Genomic DNA, 14811 nt, shown 5'->3' on the forward strand with positions numbered 1-14811 from the left:
CTCCTTTCTAATCTTTTCGGCTTTCATTTTTTGTATTCACTAATTCACTATATATATTTTCTATCATGACTTATTACAGCTTTTTACAATTATTAACCAGAAAAAATATATACATCCCTTTCTTTTAACATATTGAAGAAAATCACTACTACTACTACTACTACTACTACTATTACTACTACGATAATTATAATAACAATGATACCAATATTCTAAATGGTAATACTTGTTTTTATTATTATTATTATTTCTTTTGTTTCGACGTTTTTTGTTACCACGGAGTCCATTATGAATCGAGAGAGAGAGAGAGAGAGAGAGAGAGAGAGAACCTTTTCAATTTATCTATCTTCAGGCGATGTATATAAATCTTTCAGTGTGTGTGTGTGTGTGTGTGTGTGTGTGTTCTGGTCTACATACATATCTAACTATTCTCCGGAAGTCCCAATAGTCTCTCTCTCTCTCTTATTGATGTTTATGGTCTGTAATATCCGAAAGATTCAATTTGTTTTACTCTCTCTCTCTCTCTCTCTCTCTCTCTCTCTCTCTCTCTCTCTCTCTCTCTCTCTCATTTCTTTTTCCTTCATTATTTTTAATTTCCTTCCTTCCTTTTCCATAAATTCTCCTCACCTTCAATTTTCCTTTCTCTTCCCTCATCTCTATCTATCTATCTATCTATATATCTATCTATCCATCTATCTATCTATCACAATTCATGGCAAGAGAGAGGTCCATTTTAACTCATACAAATTTTTCTCTTCATCATCACTCTCTGCTTGTTCTCTTTTGCTTAATACGGAGGAAGAGATGAAGAGGAGAGGCGAAGAGAAGTGACAGGGATGGAGAAGAGGAGGAGGAGGAGGAGGAGGAGGAGGAGGAGGAGAAAGGAGGTGGATTATACGAAGCTTCCCCATACAACTCCACACTCAGACTCTTCCACCTCTCGCACCCACTATTTCCACGTCATCACCCTTTTCATCACCTTCATCGCCACCATCATCATTCATATATACATAATTATAATCCTCTCTTCTCTTTTCTGATCTTCTTCGTTTGTTTGTTTGTGTGTTTGTTTTTAGGTTCATGGCGTTGTTCCCCTCTTTCACTGCCTGTCTTCTTTTTTTTCTTCAAATTTTCTTCCTATTTTTTTCATTTTCTTGCTATCAAATTTTTTTTCTTCCTATTTTTTATTATTTTTTTTCTTTTCGTCTTGTTTTTTTTTTTTTTTTTCTTCGTCCATTTTTCCTTCTATAATTTTCCCCCGTTTTGTTATTATCCTTTTTTTCTTCTATTTTTCCTCCTTTCATTCTTTTTTTCCCTTTATTTTCCTCTATTTTTTTCCTCCTCCTTACTATTTTTTCCTCTATTTTTCCTCCTTTCCTTCTTTCCTCCATCTTGTTACTCCATTTTACCTTCTACAATTTTTCTCCATCTTTTTATTGCCATTTTTTCCTCCCATAATTTTCCTCACTATTTATATTACCTTTTTTTCCTCTATTTTCCTCCTTTCATTCTTTCCTCCGTCTTATTGCTGTACTTTTTTCCTCTATTTTTCCTCCTTTCATTTTTCCCTCCGTCTCTTATCGCCTTTCTTTCCTCTTTTTCCTCCTTTATTATTACTCCTTTTCTTTTTCCTTTCATACTAATTCCCTTTTCTCATTCCTTTCTCTTTTTCTCTTATTTTTCCTCTTTTCCTTCCTTCCTCAGTCTCATTATTGCTCTTTTTTTCCTCCGATTTTTCCTCCTCCTATTTTTTCCTCCTCCGTGTCTCCAGTCTCGCCTAATCACCTCACCTTTCGCACCTGTTCGCGTCCCATTATTACCTGTTACCTGACAATTACGCTAAACGCCTCATTACCTCTCTCTCTCTCTCTCTCTCTCTCTCTTTTTTCTCTCCGTTTCTTCGCTTTTTTTTTACCTTTCATTTGTTTATTAGTCATTATTATTATTATCATTATTATTATTATTATTATTATTATTATTATTATTATTATTGATTTTCCTGTTTTGATCTTTATTCTCATCTCTTTCTATTCCTCTTTTTCCTTATTCTTTTTCTTGTTATTCTTGTTCTCCTTTTTGGTCGTCTTTTTTTTCCTTCTCTTTCTCCTTCTGGTATTTTTCTATTCTTTTTTCTTTTTCTCTTTTTTCTTCTTCCTCCTTCTCCTTTTTTTCCTTCACTTTTTTCCTTCCTCTACTTCTCTTCTTTCTCAAATCCTTACGTATTTTTATAATGGTAAAACAATGACACTCCTCTTCTTCCTCTTTTCTTTCTTCATTCTCCTCTTTCTCCTTACCTCTTATTGTCCTTCTCTTCTAACTTCACTTTTATTCTTCACTGCTCTTCTTCTTTCACATTTTCTTCTTTTCTTCTTCTCCTCTTCTCTCTTTTTTCCTCCTCTTTTCCCTCATCCTTTTTATCGTCCTCCTTCTCCTCTAACTTCAATTATATTCCTCTTTTCTTCTTATTCTTATTTATTTTTTCTCCTCTCTTTCTTCCACCTCCTTAACTCTTTCTATCATTTTGTCTTTCCTTTAAATTAACTCTTCTTCATTACTATTCTGTTTTTCATCTTTTTTTTTCTTGTTTCCTCCTCCTCCTCCTCCTCCTCCTCCTCGTCAAGGTCGGTGGTCAGGTCAAGACGGGTCGGCCCTCTGTCAACATTTGGTTCCTCTTGGACAGTTCCGGCGACGGCTGACACACGTGACCTGCCTGGCTGATGACCTGACCTAATCCTGACCTCCCCTGCCACCCCTCTCCCCCCTTGGATGACCTGGCTGCTTCTCTCTCTCTCTCTCTCTCTCTCTCTCTCTCTCTCTCTCTCTCTCTCTCTCTCTCTCTCTCTCTCTCTCTCCTTTTATCAACCCCTTTCTTCACTCTTTGTCCTTTACTTTCTTCCTTTCTTCATTTCTTGCGAGTATTTTTTTCTTCTTCTTTTCTCCTTTATTTCCCTCTTTCCTTCAGTTCTTTTTCATCTTCTTTTCCTCCTCTTCCTCTTCTTTAATCACTCTTCTTTCTCTTCTTTTCCTCCCCTCCATTATCACTTCTTTACGCTTACTCCTCTTCTCCTTCTTCTCTCCTCTGTCTCTCCTCTTTCTCTCCCTCATCCCTCTTCCCTTCCCCCTCCTCCTCCTCCTCCTTCCTTGACCTCCTCGTGATCTCCTTATCCTCCTCCTCTTCCTCTTCATCTGTCTTCGTCTTCGTCTTTCTCCTTTTCGTTTTTTTTCGTTTTTTTCTATTTTGTGTTTTTTAGATTATCTTTTATTTCCTTTATTCTATTTGAGTATCCTTCTTTTCTCTTGATCTATTCTGGTCTTCGTTTGTCTTTATTTGTTTTCGTGTGAGTTTTTCCTTTTATTATTCTCTTTTCGTTCTTTATATTTGTTCGTTCTAATTTCTTTCGTCTTAGTTTGTTTTTCTTTATCTTTCGTTCTAAATTTCGTGTTTGTTTTCTCTTTTCTTTCTCCTTAGTTTGTTTATCTTCGTAATTCGTTTTCATTTTCCTGTTTTCTTTCCTGTTTTTATTTCTTTCGTCTTCAGTCTATGCTTGTTTTCCTTTTCTTTCTGTTCCACATTTCAGTTGTTACATTTACTTGATTTTCCTTCATAATTAACTCATATTTCTTTATTATTACTTTCCACCTATTTCATGAGTAAGATTTACCCTACCAGTGAATACGATGAAAGAGTGAAGATGCTGTATAACTCTTGCATTAGTGAGTCGACCTAAATTTCACCTCATATGACCTCACTTGACCTAACCTTAAAAAATGACCCGCCTTTCTATGCTTCACTAATACAACTTTATCTTCTTATTCACAATGACCTGATTTGTTTATACGTGACCTACTTTGACCTTTCCGTGACCTCGACTGACCCGGCCTGACCTAAAATGACGTCCTGGCGAGCTGACCCGATTCTTGAGGGTCGTTAAACAATTGAAAGTCTTGAAAAAATGTGAAATGGGGGACACGAGATGGGAGGAAAAAAAAAAGAGATGGAGGAGGAAGAAGAGGAGGAGAAACAAGAAAACGGAGAGTGTGAAAAAGTGAAAATGAAAACAATGAATAAATACAAGTAAAGAAGAGGAAGAAGAAGAAAATAGGAAGAAAAAGGAAGAAAATTAAAAAAAGAAAAAGAGAGAGAGAGAGAGAGAGAGAGAGAGAGAGAGAGAGAGAGAGAGAGAGAGAGAGAGAGAGAGAGAGAGAGAGAGAGAGAAAACAGACAGACAGAGACAGGGAGAAAACAGACAGACAGAGACACACAGAGACAAACAAACAGACAGAGACAGACAGAGGAGGGGGGGGGGGGAGGGGCAACGAAAGAAAAAAAAGAATAAAAAAAAATCTGTTCCCATAGTGATTAATGCCACGACTTGTTGACCCGCGCAAATATTGGGCCGACCCGGAAGGAACGGAACGGCGGAACGGATCTGAACGCCTCCAAACAAACGAACGGGAGGAAGGGAAGAATACTAGAAGGGAAGAAAAAGGAAGGGAAAGGAAAGGAACGGCGGAGCAGAACTGAACGCCTCCAAAAACACGAACGGAAGGAAGGGAAGAGTACTAGAAGGGAAGAAAAAGGAAGGGAAGGGAAAGGAACGGCGGAACAGAACTGAACGCCTCCAAAACACGCGAACGGAAGGAAGGGAAGAGTACTAGAAGGGAAGAAAAAGGAAGGGAAAGGAAAGGAACGGCGGAACAGAACTGAACGCCTCCAAAAACACGAACGGAAGGAAGGGAAGAAAAAGGAAGGGAAAGGAAAGGAACGGCGGAACAGAACTGAACGCCTCCAAACACGCGAACGGGAGGAAGGGAAGAATACTAGAAGGGAAGAAAAAGGAAGGGAAAGGAAAGGAACGGCGGAACAGAACTGAACGCCTCCAAACACGCGAACGGGAGGAAGGGAAGAATACCAGAAGGAAAGAAAAAGGGAAGAAGGTAATACATGGAAGAGATCAAAACAAGATAAGTAAATGAAAGGAAGGGAAAGGAAGAGAACGGAACAAAGCACAACGAAACAACGGAAGAGAAAGAACGGAATTAGAGGGAAGGGAAAGGAACAACGGAACAGGAACGGAAGGAACGGAACGGAACGGATGGAAAAGGAACAATGGAAAGAAAAGGAAAAGGAATATTGGAACGGAACAGAACGCCATTGAAATTACGGAAGGAGAGGGAAGGAAAAGAAATACTGGAACGGAACGGGAGGGAAAGGAACGACGGAACAGGAACGGAACGGAACGGATGGAAAAGGAACAACGGAAAGAAAAGGAAAAGGAATATTGGAACGGAACAGAACGCCTTGGAATTACTGAAGAAGAGGGAAGGAAAAGAAATACAGGAACGGAACGGGAGGGTAAGGAACGACGGAACATGACGGAGTGGAAGGCCTCGAGAGAACGGAACGGAAGGAAAAGAACATTGAAAGGAAAGAAAAATGAAAACTTGAACGAAACGAAAGATAAAAAAAACGTAACTGAAGGGAAAGGAAAACGGAAACGAAAGGAAAGAGAATGTAAGGTAAAGGAACGGAACAACGGAACGGGAGGGAACGAAGTAACGGAACATGAGGAAAGGGAATGAAGGGAAAATAAAAGAACAATGCAACAGAATGAAAGGAAAAAAAAAGAAGGAAGGGAAAGAAAAGCAGCAACGGAACAGAATAGAAGGAAAAGAAGAGAAAAAAGGTATAAAACAGAACGAAATTAAGTAAGAGAAAGAAAATGGAATGGAAGGGAAAGGAAAATAAGAGAGAAATGGAGCAAAACAACGAAACAACGGAAGAGAAAGAGAAAAAGAAAACTCATGTACAAGAAACAGGAAAGACGAACAAAGACTTCAAAAGAGAGGAAGAAAAAGAGGAGAAAGAGAAGAGAAAGAGAAGAAAAGTATCATGCAGTCATCAAATGAAAGAGGAAAATATTAAATGAATCACAAACAAAGGAAATAAAACAGAAAGAGACGGACAGACAAAGAACAGGAAGAGGAGGAAGAAGAAGAGGAAGAAGAAGAAATCCGGAAGTAAAAACGAAAAACATAACGAGAAGAATAAAGAGTGGAGAAAGAGAGGAACATGTTAAGAAAGCAGGAATAGGCGAAATAGGAAGAGAGAGAGAGAGAGAGAGAGAGATGAAGGATAAAGAAAGAATAGGAAAAAAAGGAACAAAAAAATATAAAAAAACATTGCATAAGAGAAAAAGAAAAATAATGGAGAAAATGACAAATAAAAAAATGGGAAATAAAAACGAGAATAAGATAGTGAATGAAAAGAGAATAAGAGAAATAGTGAATAATAAGATAGACAGAAAGAAAGGAAAAGAAAAACATAGCAAAAAGAAGTAAGAATTAAATACGAAGAAGAATAAGAAGAAAATAGGAAGAAGAGAAAAATAAGTAAATACCAAGAAGAGAAAGAAGAAGTAAGGAGAAGAGAAAGAAGAAATATATGCAAAGAAGGGAATGAAGTAGAGAAAAAGAAGAGAAAGGAGGAGCGAAGACGAAGAAGAGGAGAAAGAAAGGAAGAATAAGGAAAAACAAATATAAAAAGTAAAAAATAAAGAAAAAAGGACGAAAAATAAAGAAAAAGAAGAGAAGAACAAGGAAAATAACGATAAGAAGTAAAAAATAAATAATAAAAGAACTAGAAAATGAAAAGAAAGAAGGAAATACGAAGAAAAGAAAAAAAAATAATAAAGAAAAACGAGAAAAAAATAAAGGAAAGAACTAGAAAAATGAAAAGAAAAAGGATATACAAAGAAGAGGAAGAAGGGAAAGAAAAGAGGAATAAGGCAAAATTGAAAAAAAGAAATATAAAGAAAAAAACTAGAAAAACGTTTGTGTCCAATAGAAATAAAATGTGCAGGGAACAAACCAATGAATAATAAAAGAAGACATAAAAACCGTGAATAAAGGAAGAGAGAAACACAAAAGGGAAAACAAAGGAAGAAAGGAAGAGAGAAAACACACAATAACAACCGATATGGAAGGTAAAAGAGAGAAAAGAGCGAAAAATATTGATAAAAAGGAGAATAAAAGGAGACGGCAAAACAAAAGAGAAAAAAAACAAGCGATATGGAAGATAAGAGAAGAAAAAGCGAAAAATATTGATAAAAAGGAGAATAAAGGAAGAAAGCAAAACAGAAGAGGAGAGAAAGAGAGAAAAAAACAAACAAACCGATATGGAAGATAAAAGAGAAGAAAAAAAAATATTGATAAAAAGGAGAATAAAGGAAGAAGGCAAAACAAAAGGAAGAAAGAGAGAAAAAAGAAACAAGCGATATGGAAGATATAAGAGAAGAAAAAGCGAAAAATATTGATAAAAAGGAGAATAAAGGAAGAAGGCAAAACAAAGGAAGAAAGAGAGAGAAAAAACACAATAACAACCGATATGGAAGATAAAAGAGAAGAAAAAGCGAAAAATATTGATAAAAAGGAGAAAAATAAAAATAAATCAACAAAACAAAGAAGGGAAAATAAGCGAAAAAAAGGGAAAAAAAGGAGAAAATTAAATATAAATAAAAACAGACAAAAAAGACAAATAAAAACAATAAAAGGCAATATAGAAGATAGAGAGGAAAAAATACGTAATAAAAATAAGGACAAAAACGATAAATAGAAAAAAAAAGAACAATAAAAGGTAAAGAAGAAGATAGAAGAGAAGGAAAAAACAAAACATTAATAAAAAGGAGAAAAATGAAAGAAAAATGACAATACACAAAACAAAACAAAAGAAAGAGAAATAAACAATAAAAGACAATAGAGAAGGTAAACAAATGGAAATAAACGAAATACTAATATGAAGTAAAGAGAAAAATACGAAAATAATAGAAAAAAAAATACTGAACTCCACTGTAAAAAATATTCCCGACACCAAAAAAAAAAGAAGAAAAAAGAAAAAGAAAAAAAAAAAGAAGAAAAAAATAAAAGCGAACAGAGAAGATATGATAAAAGAACTGATAAAAAGGAGATAAATGAAAAAAAGAAAAAAAGAAAGATAAAAATAACAGCCAACAGGAAGGATAAAGAAAGAGAAGAACGAAACACTGATAAAAAGAAGAAAAATTAAAAAAATAAATAAACAAAACAAAGAAGGGAAAATAAGCGAAAAAAAACCGAAATATTGATAAAAAGGAAAAATTAAATATAAATAAAAACAGACAAAATAAGACAAAGAAAAACAATAAAAGGCAATATAGAAGATAGAGAGGAAAAAATACGTAATAAAAATAAGGACAAAACGAAAAGATAGATTGATGAAAAGAAATGAATAGGATGAAAAGATGAATAAAACATAGATATATATAGATAAAAAGATAGATAGATAGATAGATACAGAAAGATAAATTGATTGACGAAATAACACACCCACAAACACACACACACACACACACACACACACACACACACACACACACACACACACACACACACACACACACACACACACACACACACACTCACACACTTCCAATATAAAACAGCTGCTGGCCAAGAGTTAGCCGTTGAAAATATAGCTGTAATTAATTCATGGCGGACCTAATACATGCCTCCAAGATACATAAGTGATGGACGCCGCTACCAGATACATAATACAGCGCGGATACATAATAGAGGAGGAGAGGAGCTTAAAGACAGACAGATAGATATAGATGGAGAGACAGACAGACAGCTTGGGTGAAAGATACAAGAGAGAGAGTGTTCATTATATTTTGAGGGAAGAAATTGAAAAGGAAGAAGGAAAAGAAGGCAGAAAGAAAGGAGGAAAGAAAAGGAAGATTGAAAGAAAGGAGAAAAGAAAGGAGGCCGATGAGAATAGAAGAAAGGAGAAGAGGAAGAAAGGAAGAAAGTAAAAGGGCAGGAAGAAAGGAAGAAAGGAAGAGAAAGAAAAATGGAGAAACAATCTTTTTTTTTTAGTGACACTGGTGATGAAAAATAATATATATGTTGAGAGTTTTTGTTTTATATAGTTATTTGCGTTTAATATTTCCTTTAGATAAATATATATTGAAAAAAAATTTATAAAGACAGACAGACAGGCAGATACAACCCTACACACACACATACACACATACATACATACATACATGGGATCAGTGAACACACTCCGACTCGTACATACATAATAACGCACATGAATAAACCTGTCCATACATACAACGGTGAAAGTACACACACACACGCACACACACACACACACACATTAACAGCTTGACTCAATCCGCTAAAAATACGAATATCTAAGCACACACACACACACACACACACACACACACACACACACACACACACACACACACACACACACACACACACACACACACACACACACACACACACACAGGTAGAGTTATCTAAGGAAGTACACAACACACAACACATTTCTTCCTCTTTTTCTTCCTCCTCCTCCTCTTGTCTCACTCTTTTCCCTTCTCTTTCCTCCCCATCCCCTCTTCTTCCCTATCCTCCCTTTCCTTCCCGTCCTCTCCCCACTTTCCCCAAACAAGCCTATTCCCCGATACTTTCCCATTCCCTCAATCCTATCTATTCTCCCTTCCCCGCGTACACCATCTCCTTATAGACTTAACCCAACAATTTCCCCCTTCCCTTCCCTCCCCTTTCCAACCCTCCTCCCTACACACACCTTCCCCAACCTCCCCTACTTCCCTCTTCCCCTACATCCACTCTCCCCTCTGTACTCACCGGCGGCGGCGTCCCGTGGGCCGAGCATGGCAGGAGGGCGCCCGTGGTGTTTGAGAAGTGTAGTCGAGAGGGCGGCTCATGCAGGAAGACAGGCCCACGCCCCTCCTCGCCCGCGCCCCCCGCCGCCCCCCCGCCCCCCGCCAGCACCAGCACCAGCAGCACCGAGCACCGAAGGACGTCTGTGGGGGGGAAGGAAAGATGGGTTATTAGTGGTGGTGGTGGTGATGATGGTGATAATGGTGATGGTGGTGGTGTGGTGGTGATGATGGTGATGTTGATGGTGGTGGTGTTACTACTATTACTACTCCTATTCTTCCTCCTCCTTCACCTCCTCCTCCTGCTCCTTCTCTTCCTTTTCTTTTTCTTTTTTGTTCTTTTTCTTCTTTTTCTTCCTCCAATTCTTTTTTCTTTTCGTTTTTTTCTGCTTCTTTTTCTTCTAATTCTTCTTCTTCCTCCTCCTCCTCCTCCTCCTCCTCCTCCTCCTACTACTACTACTACTACTACTATTGCTACTACTACTACTACTGCTACTACAACTACTACTACTACTACTACTACTACTACTACTACGACAGCACCCCCCCCCAAAAAAAAAATACGCATACGAAATTATTACAAAGCCAGCGAGCGATGAAATAAATAAATCACGTTAGTAATAATCGTAACCTAATAAAATGCAACAACAACAATAACAACAACAACAACAACAACAGCCAGCGTCCCCATTGTAATCAGTCGCCGCCTCGGAGTTCGGGGAAGAAGATTAGACGCTTATCAGATTTATAGAATGATTATTATATTAGTAAATCACCAACGCTCTCTCTCTCTCTCTCTCTCTCTCTCTCTCTCTCTCTCTCTCTCTCTCTCTCTCTTTGCAGTGTCATTTTTACCCATTTTCTTGTTTTTCTCTTTTTTATTCTTATATTCTTTTCTTCTCTTTTTTTCTTTTCTTTCCTTTCCTTTCCTTCATTTTTCTTTCCTTTCATCTCTTTTCTTTTCACTTCTCTCTTCATTTCACTTCACTTCACTTCACTTCTCTTCTCTCTCTCTCTCTCTCTCTCTCTCTCTCTCTCTCTCTCTCTCTCTCTCTCTCTCTCTCTCTCTCTCTCTCTCTCTTATATAGACTCACAGAAGCCGCCACGGATTTGCATTAATTTCAAAGTTATTTTCCCGGTGAATAATGAAAAGCAAACAGGCGCAGCGGCTAATTGGTCGGAAAGGGAGAGCCGGGCAGCCAATCAGCGAGCTCCTTTCTACCTTTCCTTTCAGCCAATCACAGGCCGCCACGTCCACTCAAGGGGAAAGGTATCAGCCAATGAGCGAGCGAGTTAGGTTTTCTTTGGACATATTAGAGACGGGAATGTGTGTGGGAGGGGATGGGAGAGAGAGAGAGAGAGAGAGAGAGAGAGAGAGAGAGAGAGAGAGAGAGAATACAGGAAAGTCAAAAGAAAATTAAATAGATAGAAAAAAAGATAGATAAATATAGATAGATAAAGTATAAAATAAAGAAGATAGGAAAAGATAGATAGATAGATAGATAAAGACACACACACACAAACACACACACACACACACACATTCTATCAAATTATAATCAACTATTGCCATCATTTCTCTATTTATCCATTCCCTCTCTCCCTCCCTTTCTTTATTCTCTCTCTCTCTCTCTCTCTCTCTCTCTCTCTCTCTCTCTCTCTCTCTCTCTCTCTCTCTCTCTCTCTCTCTCTCTCTCTCTCTCTCCATTTAGGCCTTTTTAAATTTCTATCTTGCCCAATAATGCCCTTCCTCCTCCTCCTCCTCCTCCTCCTCTTTCTGTACCTACCCCTCCCCCTCATTCCCTTGACCACTCTTCCCCCTCTCCCTCCTCCTCCTCCTCCTACATCAGACCCTTTACAAAAAAAAAAGGAAAGAAAAAAAATCAGGAAATATCCAATAATGATCAATAGAGGATAATTGTGTTAATTAGAAAGAGGAGGAGGAGGAGGAGGAGGAGGAGGAGGAGAAAATAAAGGGGAGTGCAAAATGAGGAATAGGACGAGAGAGAGAGAGAGAGAGAGAGAGAGAGAGAGAGAGAGAGGTTAGACAGGAAAAGCGAATAGAAGGAAGAGGAGGAAAGGAAGAAAAAAAATGATAGATATAAAAATGGATAGAGAAAAAGATATGTATGACATAAATAGTTAAAAAAAGTACCTCCATTTTCATCACCATCATCACCATCTTCATCACCAGTACCTCACCCTACACCCTCTTTCATTCCGCTTCCCTCCTCCTCCTCCTCCTCCTCCTCTCTCCTAATTCTCCCTACTCCCGAAATTGACTCATTATGAAACCTACAATCTCTCTCTCTCTCTCTCTCTCTCTCTCTCTCTCTCTCTCTCTCTCTCTCTCTCTCTCTCTCTCTCTCTCTCTCTCTCTCTCTCTCTCTCTCATTTCTACATTGTTTATTTCATTCCTCTTCTTCTTCTTCTTCTTCTTCTTCTTCTTCTTCTTCTTCTTCTTCTTCTTCTTCCTCCACCCCATTATCATCATCGTCATCATTATTATTGGTTATTAATATTCTCTTTGATCCTCTTTATCTAATTCCCCTTTCTCTTTCCCTTAGTTCCTTCTTCCTCCTCCTTCACCTAATTATCATCATTACTTCTTGTTCCTTTCTTTTATTCTATTCCTCATCTCCTCTTTCGTTTCACTATCTCCTTCTTCCTCTTCCTCCTCCTCCTCTTTGTTAATCTTTCTTCTTCCTTTTCTTTCTTCATCTCTACCTTATTTCCCATTTTTTCGACCCTTCTTCTTCTTCTGCTTCTTCACCTTCTTCCTTTCCTTTCCGCCTCCTCCTCTACTTCTCTCTTCGTCACCCTTTCTTCTTCCTCTCCTTTCTTCATCTCTACCTTCTTTCAACCCTTCTTCTGCTTCTTCGCCTCCCTTCCTTTCCTTTCCTCATCTTCCTCTTCCTTCCTCCTCTTCGTCACCCTTTCTACTTCCTCATCCTTCTTCACTTCTACCTTCTTCCTTATTCTTTCAATCCTTCTTCTACTGCTTCTTCAATCACTTCCTTCTTTTCCTTTTCTTCCTCTATTCTCCCATTCCCTCTCTTCTCTTTTCTCCTCATTCATCCCTTCTTCTCCTTCTTCACCACCTTCCTTCCCTTTCCTCCCCCATTACTTCCCATTCCTTTTCTCCTTCCCTTCTTCTTCCTCGCTCCATCCCTTCATTTTCCCCCTCCTCTTCCTTTATCCCAATCATCATCACTATCACTTATTAGACCTTCCTCTTTTGCATCCCATCTCCCCTTTCGTCTCACTAACACCTCACCTCACCTCACCTCCTCCTCCTCCTCCTCCTCCTCCTCCTCCTCCTCCTCCCCATTATGCTTCTTCAGTCCATTTATAACTCAGCAAACTTTCAAACTTCGGCTTCAGTTTCTTTTTTTTTTTTCTTCTCCGTCTCGGTCTCCACAAGTTTGACGGGCAGCTCATATTTCCCGCACGCACGCACACACACACACACACACACACACACACACACACACACACACACACACACACACATGGACGTAAGGGTTATGAATAGTTTTGGACTTTTTATGTAGTTTTTGTCTTCTCTTCTCTTCTCTTCTCTCTCTCTCTCTCTCTCTCTCTCTCTCTCTCTCTCTCTCTCTCATCTTCTCTTCTCTTCTCTTCTCTCTCTCTCTCTCTCTCTCTCTCTCTCTCTCTCTCTCTCTCTCTCTCTCTCTCTTTACAGTGTCTTTTCTCTCCTTTTCTTACGTCCTATTTTCTCTTCTTTTTTTCCTTATTTTATTCTCTTCTCTTTTCTTCTCTTCATTTTTTTATCTTTTTCTTCTTTTCTCTCCTATTTTCTTCATATTTTCTCCGTTTCTCTTCTCTTATTTTCTTTTAATTTTTTTCTATTCTATTTTATTCATCTCTCCTCTCCTTTCTTTCTTATTTTTCATTTTTTTCTTTCCTTTTTCTTTTCTTTTTCTTGTTACTTCTCCATACTTCTTCTCTTCACTTCTCTTCTCTTCTCTTCTCTTCTCTTCTCTTCTCTCTCTCTCTCTCTCTCTCTCTCTCTCTCTCTCTCTCTCTCTCTCTCTCTCTCTGCAGGGTAATGGCGGGACTTCCGGTCTTGTCGCCAGCCTGTCCTAAGCGTTTTATTTCGCATGTGTGTGTGTGCGTGTGTGTGTGTGTGTGTGTGTGTGTGTGTGTGTGTGTATGTATGTGTGTGTATTAATGTTTGTAGTAGTAGTAGTAGTAGTAGTAGCAAAGTAACCTAATCCCACCTAACCTCACTTTCCATGAACTTATCCAACCTCTTTTTGCATGTATCTATGGTATTGGCACTCACCACATGACTGCCAGACCTGTTCCACTCACCCACCACTGTTAGTATTGGCACTCACCACATGACTGCCAGACCTGTTCCACTCATCCACCACTCTGTTAGTATTGGCACTCACCACATGACTGCCGGCACTCACCACATGACTGCCAGGCCTGTTCCACTCATCCACCACTCTGTTAGTATTGGCACTCACCACATGACTGCCAGGCCTGTTTCACTCATCCACCACTCTGTTAGTATTGGCACTCACCACATGACTGCCAGGCCTGTTCCACTCATCCACCACTCAGTTAGTATTGGCACCCACCACATGACTGCCAGGCCTGTTCCACTCATCCACCACTCTGTTAGTACTGGCACTCACCACATGACTGCCAGGCCTGTTCCACTCATCCACCACTCTGTTAGTATTGGCACTCACCACATGACTGCCAGGCCTGTTCCACTCATCCACCACTCTGTTAGTATTGGCACCAGGCCTGTTCCACTCACCCACCACTCTGTTAATCACATGACTGCCAGGCCTGTTCCACTCATCCACCACTCTGTTAGTATTGGCACTCACCACATGACTGCCAGGCCTGTTCCACTCATCCACCACTCTGTTAGTTAACCAATACTTGCCTATGTCCCTGATGAGTCTGAGTTTATCTAACCTAAACCCATTACTACGTGTCTTTCTTCTTCTCTTCCTCCTCCTTCTCTCTTTTTTCCTTCAACAACTAAACTCACTACCTACCGTCTTAGCCCATTCCTCCTATTCTTCCTCTT

The 14811-nt window shown here is 38.7% G+C and overlaps 1 protein-coding gene across 1 annotated transcript in view; it reads right to left on the minus strand.

Annotated features, from left to right (window-relative positions):
- The window catches only part of LOC127005342 (immunoglobulin superfamily DCC subclass member 3-like), a 322301-nt gene that overhangs the window by 115038 nt on the left and 192452 nt on the right, over positions 1-14811 (minus strand). Inside the window, exon 4 of the mRNA XM_050874109.1 lies at positions 9700-9878. Within this exon, the coding sequence (XP_050730066.1) occupies positions 9700-9878 (179 nt within the window). The remainder of the gene's footprint in view (positions 1-9699; positions 9879-14811) is intronic.

Source organism: Eriocheir sinensis, chromosome 30 (assembly GCF_024679095.1).
Source record: "Eriocheir sinensis breed Jianghai 21 chromosome 30, ASM2467909v1, whole genome shotgun sequence".
Classification (NCBI taxonomy): Eukaryota; Metazoa; Arthropoda; class Malacostraca; order Decapoda; family Varunidae; genus Eriocheir; species Eriocheir sinensis.